Genomic DNA, 15,593 nt, shown 5'->3' on the forward strand with positions numbered 1-15,593 from the left:
TGACTATTGATGATGGTCTTTCACTTATGATGGATAATTTTACATGAACAGCAGATGCTAGTTTGTCAAAAAAAATGTTTGATATCTCACATTCAAATATATTTAATGGCTTACACCTGCCTAGAGGATAAGTTTCAAGCTCTTTAATCTAGACTTCAAAATGCTCCGAAAGATGATTTCAACCAATGTTCTCAGTTGAAATTGTAATCTCTCCTCTCTATATCTGTCTCCACTAGCCAAAGTCAACTCATTTTTAGTTTCTCCAAATGATGTGTTACATCACACAGCTATAAACATTCACATGACTATGCACATTATATGTGACTAAATACATTTGCTCCCTTGCCCTGGAAAGTGCTTTCTCTATTTTTACCCATTGAAATGCTCTGAAAGCATAAAAAAAAGAGTGGTGAAGAGCAAAGAAATAAGGAAAGACAATTATTAATAAATCTTTAATTGAAATGAGTAGAGGGTTAAGGCAGTAGCTCAACACTGGATTTCTATAAAATTAAGACTTTTGTTTGTATGGTTGGTTAGACTTAATTTAAGGAAAAGTGTTAAGCATTTTTATTGGCTAACATTTTAAAAAGTGGAGAGAAAAGGTTTATAATTGAGATAGTGGGGAAGAGAGTATAATATAGAGCTTAAGAAAATGATATTGGAGCCAAATTGTTTGAATTCAAATCCTAGCTCTGCCTTTTACTAGCTATGCAATCTTGAGAATTTTCTTAACCACATCATGCTTTAGGTTCCTTATCTTTATAATGGATATCCAGAGGGTAATCAGTCTCTAAAGCATAAGTATGAAGATTAAATGGATTATTATATGTAGATTTCAAAACTATCTCTGACCCAATGAAAGTGTTCCCTATGTGTTATGAGATAAAAAGGAAATGGTACAATATATTATCGTATCACCGGTTATTTTTCAAGTCTCCATCAATATTAATCTCTCACCAAGATAAATCCTCAACTGCCTCTGAAGTTCTATGACATATTATTTGTACCTTTTGTGGGAGATGCAATAGAAGTGGCTATCTATACTACAGTATGTAGTTATTTATGCATAATCCTAGACATTATAAGTTCTCTAAAATCAGTAACTGTTGTGTATCTCTTCTCCATATTTGTCAATCAATAGGTGTTTGTTAAGTGAATATAATTATAAAGATGTTATCTCATCTTTAATATGAAAATATGTTGCTATAATTTTCACATCTTAACACTACAACTATCAAATTCTGTGTTTTGAATGAAACTTAGGGACATAGCAATAACATACCCAATATTTTTATTGAGGCATGATACTTTGTAATGTGATAATCTTCTAAGTATGCAATTAATTAACAATGACCTCATTACCATTGTTTAGAATCATCTTTTTAAGTTGTAGATACAAAAATTCAGCATCAAAGCCATTTTAGAAAAGATTATGAGATTGCAATCATACATTTTCAGAAACTCTAGAATAATTGATACAGTATTTATAAATAGGTGCTTACAAATTAATGTTAAGCATGAAGTCTTTACATATTATACTGAATTTTCTGTGTAAAAGGTATAAATATAAAAACTAAATTGTTTAGGAAATTAAGTATCTATTCAATGACAAAATTAAAGGAAAATTAAGATCATATTAATGCAGAAACAGTGTGCTTTTTTGGCTGTTCTCTGAGGGCAAATTCCAAATTTATAAAGTAACAGATTCAAATTTTGAAAATAAGAAAAAAATGGGTCAGTACTAAATCTAGGTAGATTTATACATCTCTAAATTAGGCAGTGACATCAGGCATATGTGTCTTGATTCTAGCATACTGTCCTTGATCTTCTCAACAGCAAAGCCTTCCTGTATAGCAGAAAGAAAATGTGATGCAACCCTAGAAAGTTCTTTCCCTGAGTTCAAATTTACAGATATTGTAAAAGACAGAGACCATTAAATTAATCTCTACTTTTTTTTTTATCTCTACTTTCCTTATGATACACTGCATAAGACATTTCTTACTCTACTTTGCAAGTTTCATTTTCCATCAAAAATTGTTTGCTTTTACTTTGTGAGACTATGAACTAATTATGTTTTCACAATTTATTTAGGCTACCAGATGGATTAAAATCACAGTTAATGCTGATTCTAACAAATATAGAAGAATATAGGACATGATTTTTGTGTATTAACTTTGCTCTTGGTTTCATCTCACTCCTGTTATTTTCTCTTGACATAGCTATCCTTATTTACATTTAATTTATTTTGTTTGCTATGTGTGTCATGTTTTTAATACTGCATTGTTTTTTTTAATTAGTTAAAAATTAAATACAAGTATAAATAAATGACCTTAATATTTTAACTTAGTTTGAATGCTATGATAACCTCAGGCACAAGGAACAGTAAATAAGAGAAAATCGCATTGGTCAAGACACAAGGAATTAATTATATAAATATGAGAACAAAAGTAATAAGCAAAATACTTATTTTTTAAGACTCCCTTAAATTTTAAGATATTAAATACTAGTTTTACAAACTTAAGACTTATATGGTAAAAATAAAATTATTTCTGTTCTGTTGAGTCAGATTTATATTTGGGAAACACGTAAGGAAAAGGACTATAGAAACATTTTAGATTTTGAGCATATTAGAGCAATAGATCAAAAAGCAGTGTTTCTGAAGACATTCATGTTTCAGCATTTCAATTTTGTTCTTCATTATTAATTACATCTTAGGTCTTTAATAACTGATTGGCTCAACCAAATACATCCTTTACATAACTTACTAAGACAGTGAGTGACCAATAAAACTGTAACAAGGAGAGGCAGCACCTAAGGCCAAAAATGGGTGAAGTATCCTTCCAGAATGATTTTATTAAAATTCTTATACTGGTCTTTCTAAGTCCAAAAAACGGGACTTTTCATATAGAGCTAGTCTACTAAAACATGTCCTATGGCATTATTCAATGTCTTTGGTGGGTTTCCACTCCCTTTCCTCCTGTATCCAAAATTATTTTGCCTCAACTTTTGAGTTGAAGTAGCTTTACAAAGCAACAGAATAACAAATGACCATCACTGTGGTTCATTGAACTTAAATCCTAGTATAATCTTAGAGGATTGCTTTACAAGGTTCCTATCTATAGAACAGTCTGTTTTACCACCAGAAATTCTGAAGCTATCAACATATTTTTGGCCAAGCACACTCCATCATTTTTCTTTTTTTTTTAAATTTTTTTCATCATTTTTTTCTTTAGGTCATGGTCCCATATAATCATATGAATGCTTTGTAGACATCAAGATAATATAATTTTCTATCTTTCTACATGTTCTGAAATGTAGAGAAGTGTTAGGAACGAGTTTTGCTTAATGCTTTTAAAATTCTGTTTTTATTTTAGGAGCAATATTATGAAACTATTTGATGTAGCTTCTTGAAAAATATAAACTTTCCTCAAATAATCTAGACCTTTACTTAGAATACTTTAAATTATTGTTTGTCAAAACAAGCAGACAATAACTACAAGTAAACAAAACTTCCATAGAAGTGCATGGCTCAAAGTTATATAAAATAAATATCTAAAGACTCAGTCAACATGAAACAGAAACTTACTTTGTCTTTGATTTTCAAAATACTCACTGTTGGCATTTTTTCTAAGAATTGTACAAAAGAGAAAGAAATGGAAATCATTCTATTAAGGACAAAGAACCAAACTTCTGCAAATTAATAATATATTATCATAACCTATAATAGAAAAAATACAGATCTAATTCATTTTCTTTGGCAATAAAGAAAATGAATTAGTTTATAATAAGAATGGTGGATGAAGAAGCAAAAAACTTGGAAAATTGAGTAAAGTCACAAAAATCTTTGAGTTACCATATATAGGGTGGAAAAGGAGGGGAAATTTCTTCCTGAATGGAGACACAACATACTAATATCATATGCGGAAAATAATGTGTAAGTTGAATGTTGAAGTCATGGCTTACTGTCAGTTGCAGCAGAACAGGACAATTATATGGTAAGAATACAAGGCCCTGATTTTTTTCTCTAAATATCAGAAACACACAGAAGACCAGTACCTATTGCTTACACAAGAGTGCCAGTCTATCTTTTCCAGGTCACCATATAGACGATGTTCCAAATAAAAGATTCCACATTCAATAGAGGTCTGGGCTGTTTCATCCATCACTACACTTAGCATTGTGGCCTGTGAATAATGACTTCTTAATATATATAAGTTTAGTTATTGAATATACTTCAAATGTGACAATTTCCAGAAATGAATGCCTAAGACGTGCTGTAACCCTTGAGAAACATATTTTCACCACTGATGTATATTATTTGCTGACCTCAACCTAATTTTTAAGGTTAATTTAGGGCTTAAAATTCTCCTTAACCACTGCAACTCTGATAAAAAATTAGTTCCACTGCCTATATGGTCCTAGATAAGTCCATTCTCTGGTGCTATCAAGGTTTCAAATACCTGTTTTGATGATGATGTTAGAAATTAGGTAGTTGCTACTTGTTGATTATTATGGATTATTAGTTGCTACTTGTTTTTTTTTTTTTTTTAGTTGCTACTTGTTGATGTTAAATCCATCCTTAAATATTATCCTCATCATAGTGCTATAAATTAGTGAGGACTTCCTCTATTATACAGATGAGAAAACTAAGATCTGAAAAACTAAATATCTAGATAAAGTTTCTTTTTTTTTTTAAGATTTTATTTATTTATTCATGAGAGACAGAGAGACAGAGAAAGAGAGAAGCAGGCTCCATGCAGTTGAGCCTGATGTAGGATTTGATTCCGGAACTCCAGGATCATGCCCTAGGCAGAAGGCAGGCGCTAAACTGCTGAGCTACTCAGGGATCCCCAAGATAAAGTTTCTATACCTTTTCAGTGGCAGAGATGTAAAGCAAATGAAAGCTTTAACTAGTCCAGAGTCCACACTTTTACAGAGTTTTTTACTGTTACCTTAAAAAGTATTCTCCATTATATCAGAGCTGTAGGCACATGTTTAACTGTCAACAGATACTGAACACATATGTAACACAAATGATAGCTGTTACATATATTTATTTTTAAATTACTTTTATAAAATGTCTCTGAAACCAACTTGCAAATTTTTGTTAACTTCTATATGCTAGGCATTACACAAATATTTTTAAATATTACCTCATTTAAGCTAATCCCTCTAACATTCTCAGCCTACTAAGAAAGGTAAAAATGGTCAATTTCTGACATAAGAAACAACACACTCAGGTAATGCATAGCAGGAAGGCAAATCAGTTCACAGATCTTATGACCTCAAAGACAAATCATGTGTCCTTTGCTCTATCATGCTAAATACTTTAATAAGGACATTTTTGGCATTTTATCACACAAATGGACTTTTCAGAACAAGATTAGGGTTCATGAGAGGGCAAATGAGTGTTGGCCTGACTATTGATGGAAGAGCCTACAAGTCATTTGGACACTTGGAAATTTTCCTTGTGAACTGAAAATCTTTGAGGTAATAGTATAATCCCATTACCAAATAATACATGCTTAAATTCCTTATTTATTAAAAGGCATACTAAAAATATTTTCCTCATGACTATCAAATATAGTAGTTCACATAAAGAAACCAGAAACCTTTATGTGAAATGATAGGGCTAATGCAAAGCAAATGTGGTGCCCAAATAAGGTTACTCAGATAATAATGGCAAGTGTGGTGGAGAAATTAAGTCCGCTGAAAGATTTCCTGAGGTAATATTTTAAAATAACATCTTCAGAGGGGCTACAGGGTGGTTCAGTCCTTTAAGCAACTGACTTTTGATTTTGGCTGAAATCATGATCTCTCGGTTCATGATCAAGTGATCAAATATAGAATATCATCAGGTCTGGTTCTGCACTTAGTGTGGAGCCTGCTTAAGATTCTCCCCCTCTCCCTCTGCCCCTCCATCTCCACCACTCATGTGAGTGTGCTGAATAAATAAATAAATAATAAATAAATAAATAAATAAATAAATAAAAATAGATAAATAAATAAATAAATATAAATAGATAGATAGATAGATAGATAAATAAATAAATAAATAAATAAATAAATAAATAAATAAAACAGTGCAGTACCATACAGTATCATCTTTGGAAATTGACTACATTGAACCATAAAAGCCCAATTTTTTAAAAAGAATACTTAATGCATGGTGTGGCCCATGACATTCTGATAGTCACAGTGAATTTCTTTTTTTTCTTTGCACAGAACAATTTATCCCTAACACTGTACTTTTTATGATTCAGAGAATTACAATAAAGTATCCTCTCCTTGGGAATGGATTTAAGCAAAAAAGAAAGCAATTTACTGTTTTCAAATGCTAAGAAGGGGGACTAAAGATTTTAGTTTCAAAAGAAAAATTGTTAAAATATTACAGGGAATTTTCAAAAAACAACACTGGACTGTTTTGATCTCATATAGAAAATACCATATTAGAAAATATTTTCATTTTTCGATTTGTAGCTCAGCATTATATTTAAGTACTACAGGAAACAAATAGAAGCATGACATTCAGTTATTTATGTGTTTTGTTCTCAATTTAATAAAATATTTTCTAATTTTCGTAATTATTTTTGTACTTAGGCTTATCAAAAACCAGACTTATTATTAATGTAGCATCATATTTTTGAATATCATGTCTCAGCATTTACGCATGCATAAGTGCATCAACAGGGCAAATATACAGATTAAATGGCATTTTCTGTTTTCTAATGCCTTTTTGAGTTGGTTTCCAGATCACTCAGCAAAGGAACATATAAACACAATGAACATCCTTCCATGAGCCTCACAATATATCTTACAAGCTTTACTTCTTTTCCACACTCTCTACTAATTGCTTTTGGGGGCAGGCGGACAGGGGGAGGGCGTGTTGGCTGTTTGTTTTACTTCTAACCTTGATCTGAAATTACTGTTTCTTTGGAAGGCTTTTAGTATAATTTGCATATAGAAACATCTGGCTAAACCTTTCCTCTTCTATCCTCTTCTCCAACTATTACCTCTATTTGCTCTTCCCAATTCCATGTTTTGGTGACACATTTTGATCCAGAATTGTTGCCCAAGGTTTCAAGTAGTAGAATAAAGTTACATTCTGACAAAACAAGTTGATGCTCTTTTCTTTATCAACTGTTTTCTTCACCACATTGTCAGAGAAGGCAATCTTATTCCCAAAAATAAAACTTGGAAGATTCTTCTCACTCCTCATTATTAATGTAGCTAATGGCAATTTCTTATGCTTTGCCAGAAGTGACAGTTCCCTCAATAGCTCTTTTGCTTATTTGTCCTGTCGAATATTTGGTTTAGGTCACATGGCACTAATTGACTATATGACATCTACATCACTAACAAAGAAGCCTTCCCCCAAACGGATCTCACCTGTCAGATCAAAATAAACCCTGTCAACATTTGACAGCATCATATTTCTTCATTGATCACTGCTTTCCCTGAAATCTCTATGGATTCTAAGATCTTTCTTTTGGGCTATAAATATACTCAAACCATCAAGAAAATATATCACTTTTTTTTCTAAAACATATAACACCCTTTTAAATTTTCTTTAATCTAGAATTCATCCCAATACAACTTTAAATATTCCATGATTGATGACTTAAATCTTACTAGGTTAATTCTTCCATCCAATGATTTGACTTTTTGTGGACCAAGTTTTAGGTCCATTTAAAACACTATATTTTATGTGTAACTTTTACAAAGAGTTTTATTAGTTTGCCCTGAGGTGTGTATATCAAAATGCCATTCTGAATATAGAATATCATTATGAATTTTAGAACGTTTAATTTAGGAATAGCATATCCCTTTCACCTTGTCTGCCAACTGCTCTTAATTAGTAAGGAATGTTGGGAGCACTGAGTTAAGGACTCTGGGGCCACATTGCAACTCATTGGGAATAAATGTCATAGAAACATCTATCAAAGGAGAGAGGGCAGAAAAGGCACATGTCCCTGGTATCTCCAATACAGACTTATAGCATAGGAATTCACTTTCACTTTTTATAGAAGATTGTGTAGCTCAGCATCAAGCAGTTAGTTGTCTTTTTCAAATACTAGCAGATAGTGTTGATAAAATTCATCCTGTTTGTGAACAAACACAAAATCCTTTGTACCATATCCTCTAAGTCGAGGTAGCATTTGTTTTTCTTAATTAAACTATCATTGTTAGGAAGCATCAGAAGAATTCTCTAAAAGCAGGGTTTTGTCAAGGAGAGAAACTATGTAAACTCCAGGGAAAGCAATAAACAGATCATTACAGGGTTATCAGCCCCCTGCAAAGTTATAAATTAAAGAATCAGTATGCTATCAAGTGGCAAAGAGTAGAGGAGGGGAGCCATGGTCTAAATAGTCTATCTTTTCTGTGTGAATGACAACCACACAAAATCCAAATACTCAATTTCCCTATTCTTTAAGTTTAAAAAAAATGCTTAATGGGAGATAAATTGCTCCTTAGAAAATTAGATCATGTGCTCTGTGAAGTCTGACTTCATAGACTCTACCTTTAGCCAGTGAGTGTTAGTAACATACCAGAACTACTTTTAAGACTAGAAAGGAAAATTATTGCCTCATTGAAAATGTTCTTGCTCTATGTAGTTTTTATTTTTAGTTAGCCCTTTGTGAAATCTTCCCTTAAAGTGTTATCCCTACCTGAACTTTCTTCCACTCAACTGGGAGAAATTAAGGTCGTCCTTATCAAGGTGCCTAACAACTCTATAGATTCTGATATGAAGGCAATTATTACATTATTGTAATTATCTGATTACACAATGTTTAAATCCACTAGAACTTCCTTCTTAAAGACAAGATCTATTTCTTAATCATCTTTTGATTTTCAGTACATAAAATAATGCTTTACACAGGGTGGGGTTCGAATAAATAGATGAGAAAATGAGTAAATGTATTCATTGTTATCACTATTAAAGAGAAGCAAAGGTAAGCTGAAGCAGATTGAAGTTAAACAGGAAGAATTTCTAAAAATAGTATCATTTTTTAATAAAAATCATAGAGGTTAAAATGGAAATACAGTTCAAAGGAAATAAGTCTGAAGAAATTAGAGGGTGAGAAGTAGAGTACATGCTCTGGGAAAACAAAACTACAATGACAAGATAGAAGTATCCGTTTTGGGGTTAGACTTGAATATACAATAATAGATATTATCCACCCACTTTTTGTTGACGGTCATTTTTTTTTTAAGGACTGTAATTCTTTTCTTTAGGGAGGAGACAGTAAGAAGTGCTAAGAAAAAGTGGATAGAGCTAGCATAAATAAAACTTAGTATGTATCTGGTACTTTACATATACTATCATATCAACTTCTAACAGTACTATGATGTTAGCTTTTCCACCTCTTCATCCTATTAGAGCTAAAAAAATACTTTCCAAAATTAATATACTCTTTGCTCAAAGGCCCTGGTCAAAAAGGGGCACAACTAGAATTTAGACTCAGATCTTTGTTGTTCCACAGGTTCTTCTCTGAACTAAGATAAAGAAGGAGCCCAAAACAGGAAGAAATATTCAGGTAGTACTGGTAGTGCTCCCCTGAAATCTCTTAAAAATGCTTTTTGGTTTTATATACCTTAATGAGTCCTTTTGATTTTGGAAGTTTTATGCTTTGGAAGAATAACAATAGTCTTTTGACTGATTCAACTATAAAACTCCATTTCTCTTCAAATAATAAAACACTTCTGAAGAGAGATGCAAATTATTTTAGTGAAGTATCACTAAAACAACAGCTTAGGCTTTAGAACCAAACAGAATGGGTTCAAATCTAGCAAAACCACCACACTTCAAATTGAGAGAAATTTCTCCATGGACTTTAACATTTCTTCACATCTTGTAAGCAGAGAGTCCAACTGTCCTTCTGTTCTTTGTACTAAACTATCTTTTCAAAGTTGTTTGTACAATAGTTTTAAAGGACAGTGTCTTCCACCAGAGTAAAGGGCAAGTTTGCATATAAGCTTGGGGAATAAAGTTAGGGGTGCCTAACTAGGGGTGCCTAACTAGAGGTGCACCTAGGGGTGTCTTTGCTTCAGAGCAAAGGGCAGACGTGCTCATTTATAAAGAATTCAATTTCCTAAACTCATCGTCCAACTCCTAAAATAGCACCTATGATGTGTGCAGGTATCCCATACTCTTTATATCATTCTGTGAGAATTAGGGCTTTGAGAACTAGCACAAATGTTAATACTTTGGCTGCTGACATGTCAATGAATAATAAACTTTCCTTTGTTTCTGACCCAAAAGACTGGGGTCTTCTATCATCACCCAAGAAACTGTGGCAGAGAAATCTGTTAACTTGAGAGTTGAGTAAAATCTGACTCTTTAGAGTTCTTGACATTTACTGAGTAAACTTGAGCAGTTATTTCAAATTTTTTGCACTTCAGTTTTGTATTGTGAAATTTAAAAGCGACTATACTTGTAAATCTCTTAGTATGCTACAGTATTCAAATGATGTTCTAAGTGTTCAAATATCAATCTCAATGAGCTGACACAATTTGCCTGAGGTCACTCCTATGGTCATTGTCAAAGCAGGGATAAAAAGCTAGCTGTTTCTGATTTTCAGAGGTCTTTCCTTCATATACTTCCAGCCACATGTTGGAGAGGAAGCTACAAAGTGACTTAGATCAGCAGCTGGACATTCCTATGTCCCATTCATACAGGAAGCAAATGCCAAAGGATAAAAGAGATACAACTCATTTATCTGTCTCTTTGTTAGAAAGCCAAGCCCACAGAAAACAATAAAGGTCTCCAGAATTTCTGTGGGCAAGATTCATCCATGAATTCAGCTTCCACTGAACATCACTGAACATGTTCTATGTTTCAGTCACAATACATTGAAAATGTTTCCACATTAGAGTATTATTGCTTTCCCCATAACATAAGTAATATTAATCAGTATCGATTAAATGAACTATATAGCATTCTTATTTCACAAATTCCCACGCTAAGTCTTCCACTAGATATCTTTAAAAGATTCACAGATTCAATCAATACTTCAAAATGTCAACAAAATTATGACTCTGACAGACTAATTAAATTTCTAAACATCATTAACCTTGTGTCTAATATAAATGCTAAAGCACATTTATGTACTATGCATACATATGTGTATAAATATAGAGATATATTGTACTGTTTCATTTCACAAGTAACATCTTATTTTGACAAGCATTTTTTCTAAACTTGTCATGGAATATATGTATACATGTCATATAGTACAAGTATACAGAAATATATTTTTTTATTTTAAGCTTCAAATTTTATAAAAGGAACAAGCATGAGGTGCCAAACATATTTTGCAAATATACTGTATGACTACAACTCTTTTAAAACATTTTCATGTGTCAAACAAACATTCAATCAGTAAAAAAAAATAAATATTTTTTTCTTTACCTCTGCATATGGGAACAGGAAAATCCCATGAGGCTGTATTAATTGAATTAGCTATACAGGTGAGTTGAGGGTGGCCATCAAGAATATATCCAGTTACACAGCTGTAGCGGATCTTGTCCCCAACGTCAAACCGTGTACCATATAATACACCTTTGGGTGGAACTCCTGGATTTCCACAAGAGCTACTCTGCAATTCTGTAAATAGGAGAGAAAAGGAGAATTTACAGTTATTTTAAATTTTTTTAAATTTTTATTTATTTATGATAGTCACAGAGAGAGAGAGAGAGAGGCAGAGACATAGGCAGAGGGAGAAGCAGGCTCCATGCATCGGGAGCCCGACGTGGGATTCGATCCCGGGTCTCCAGGATCGCGCCCTGGGCCAAAGGCAGGCGCTAAACCGCTGCGCCACCCAGGGATCCCCCTACAGTTATTTTAATACATTATTTTAATGTTTTAGATTTTAAAAACTATAGGTAGATACAGATATATCTCTTTTCCTTTCAACAAGTGTCACAATAAAAGGAAATGGCTTTCATTTCAACACATATAACACAGAAGTATGGGAAAGGGACCAAATTTTACCAAAAAGATATTAGGTTTCATTCTTTGTGTTAGAAAATTTTAATATTTTATAGTATTTAATCTTTCTAGCAATTTTAAAAATCAACATTAGTCATATTATACAGATAATAAAGTTAAGATTAATACCACTTACATGACTTCTTCAAAGTTACATTCTACTAACACATTAATAAGCAAATCAAGTTTTATTAAAATGCTCCCATTACTTTGATGCATCTGCTTAACTCTGAATCAGAAACATTTCTCCAAAAACATATGTGTGCATTTTGGGTAAAAACTTTTTTTCCACTTAAATAAGAAAAATATAGTGCAGTGATGAAATGAAATATTTTTAAAGTTGGAGAGACTGGGCTAAAGTTCCCAATTTGTTTAACCTGAAAATACAATAATAAGAAGTACATAAAGTTGTGAAGTTTTAAATAGATCTTTAAATATATAAAGTACCTGGAAAATGCCTGATATGTTAGGGGATTTTATCTATTACTTTATTTTATTAGTTTATATTTAAAAGTATACAAGTATACAAATATAAGAGATTTTTAAAAATAATATTCATCTCAGAGGAAAAGTCTAGTTTCACTGTAAGTGAAAAGAAAGAAAATACATAGAAATAGTAAAACTTAAAGAAATTAATGAGATTAAGAAAGATTTCTTTTTCCTGATATTATTTTCTAAATTTTCTATTACCTTTATATTATTTCATACTATAAATAATTGTCAATACAAATACTAACTAATGAATTACTGAGCTAAAAGGTATTCAAGTTTGAGTAGGCTACAGTTTAGTTAAGGGTATTATACAAATGTTAATTTCCTATTTTTGACAATTATGCCATGGTTACAGGAGTAGTTAATCTTATGGGAAGCTGGATAAGAGTATAGCGTAACTCTGTACTAATTTGACAATTTAACTGAAAGTCTGAAATTATTGCAAAATAAAAAGCTAAAAAACCACTGCAACACAAAAATGAATTATGTTTCCATTTGGTCTTGATATTCATACCATTTATATAGTTAGTGAGTTCCACGTAATGTTATTTTATATTAAACGAAATACCTAAAAGCCACCATAATATGGAAAATATCAATGACAGTAAGTAAAAATATCTAAATAATATGTAGATGCAATTTTACAAAAGCAATGGCCATTTATAAATAAGAAGTGTATACAGAGTTGAAATTTTGTATTTTTATTCGTAATAGGTTTGTAGTACTTTTAGGAGTGTTTCCTAAGTGAACCTCATTTTTTCTGTATAAACTTTTCAATAATAGTGGGAAAAATCAGTGATAAATTTCAAATGAAGTCAGTTTAATCAGTGAAAAATGTATTGAAGATTTATAGACTTTTATGGGGATTTATACATTACATATATTAGATAAAGCATTCACTTTTAGTTTAGGACAACTATTTTAGTCTAAAACCTGATTAAAAAAAGTAAAAAGAAATTTGACTAATGTTACTTAAATATCAATGGTTTCTCTAAATAACAGGCAATTTCCTTAAGCTTCCTCTGCATTAACGGTACAACAATAAGATCTGTAAAATATTCATCAGTAGCCAAGGTTTTAATGATCTCTAATATTTCACTTTACTATTTTTCTAAGGCATATGGTATAAGTTCACTTTCAGCAAAATATGAAACAAAGTTATTGTCTGTGAATTTTGAGTAATACTTTAAAATACTTTTGAAAAATAGTTTTTCTTGAAATAGGTTCTTTTTTTAAAAATTCATTTGATTGAACGATGAGATGTTTGCTGCAAGAGATGGTGAGGTTAATAAGTTTTGATAAAATGAATAAGCATTCAATCTCTTAAATATAGTAATAACAAAGGAAATTCTCTTAATGAAACTACCACTTGTGGCCTTAGAATTGATCCACTCCTTTCTCTCTCACCTCCTAAAAAATAATTAAGGTCAGGACTTCAATTAGCATAAAGTTATATATCTAGGAGAAAAAGCAGTTTCTAAATTATTTCACAGGAAGCAGTTAGGTGGAGAGATGAAGGGAAAGAGAGAAGCAAGCTCTAAATAGTTCTCAGATTTAACTTTGATTTAAATGAACAAATAAACATTACCCAGAACAAAGTACCTGAAGCAAAAATGGAAAACACAGGAAGTAAGTTAATGAATGAATCACAGCCCTGGTTGGAATCTTAATACATTAACTTTCTATTGCCTGACTTGTAGCTGAATTATTTCTAAGTCAACAGACAGATAAGAAGTTAGGCTGTTTCAAAATAAAACTCAAAAAGAAAATTCTAAAACATATCTGGTTCTCACCTTCAGGAATTTCCTACTTTCAATTGCCCTTGTATTTTGACTTTCATAAATAAGAACTACTCATTCTCTGTAGACTTAGTAATCTCATGAAGACAGGAAGATGTTTCACATTCAAGTTTACGAGATCACAATTCTATAGCCACTGCTCATGGATTCTATTTTTTGTCCTCTCCCAACCATTTAATTTGGGACTTCTCCCTAAGCTATGTGCATTTTAAGACAAACAGCCAAGGATGTGATATTAACTGAAAGAATTACAACCCACCACCAAAAAATGCTATATTCTGATTCACTTTTTAGTCTTGATTTTTAAAAAATAAATAGTGCTTCATATTTGAACTTTTTAAATTAACTTGTTAATTAATATGAGAGTCTAGAACTAGCTAAGTGAGACTAATTTTTAGACATTGTTTCTACCAGCTATCAAGAGTTTGAATTGCAGGGGAAAATGAAGACACAGTCTGCTATATTTAGTAAAAGCAGCTTATAAACTAATCATTGCTATACATGGCATTTACAATAACTGGTGATTTTATTATAAAATCATTCTTAAGGGAAATAGAGATTTAAGCAATAAAGAACTTTCATGTTAATTCACCAAATGTACCCACAAGATAACAACACCATGCTTGCTTATCACTTTACTGTGCTTCTGAAGTAAATAATTACATCTAAAAAGCAGAATTGCCAGACTCAGTTACCTTCTTTCACCAACAGATGACACTAAAATAAGGATTGGAAAGTTTTGGTTATTAAAATAAAACAATTATAGAAGTGACATAGTCTCATCTGATATTCCATAAAGCAAAGATTAAAATGGGATTGGAGTGTTCTGGAGAGAATACTTTAAAGTTATTTTCATGATACTATTATTTGAGCAGTGATCAATTTCTTTAAATGCAAAAAATAAATATATAAAATTCCTTATATACTGCAGTTTTATTTGAATGTATTCTTGGTATCTGGGCCATGAGATTGTGTTTGTGGATAAAACAGAAGTACTCAAGAATGAGTAGTGAATCAAGAAGATTACTGGAAAACTAGTCTGAAGACTTTATACTCAAAAAATGTTTCTGAAAATGTCAGAGACACTTTATATAAGTTTACTGCTCTGTCCAAATGATTGAGTCAAATTAAAATTCATCTGTTTTTTTTTTCTAGAAATATATCTTTCTTTTTTACCCTCTCTTCACAGAGATATTGAAATTATCAGCAAATAATGTGAAGGCAACATAAACCATACTAAACTGTGTGGGATTATTGATAAAACAAAAAATTCCTGGAGGAAGATCTGAGATAAATAAAAATCCAAATGG

At 31.6% G+C, this 15,593-nt stretch overlaps 1 protein-coding gene across 1 annotated transcript in view; it reads right to left on the reverse strand.

The window, feature by feature from the left end:
• The window catches only part of CSMD3 (CUB and Sushi multiple domains 3), a 1,170,241-nt gene that overhangs the window by 891,607 nt on the left and 263,041 nt on the right, over positions 1–15,593 (reverse strand). Inside the window, exon 4 of the mRNA XM_049093360.1 lies at positions 11,414–11,608. Within this exon, the coding sequence (XP_048949317.1) occupies positions 11,414–11,608 (195 nt within the window). The remainder of the gene's footprint in view (positions 1–11,413; positions 11,609–15,593) is intronic.

The sequence above is a fragment of the Canis lupus genome, chromosome 13 (assembly GCF_003254725.2).
Source record: "Canis lupus dingo isolate Sandy chromosome 13, ASM325472v2, whole genome shotgun sequence".
Classification (NCBI taxonomy): domain Eukaryota; kingdom Metazoa; phylum Chordata; class Mammalia; order Carnivora; family Canidae; genus Canis; species Canis lupus.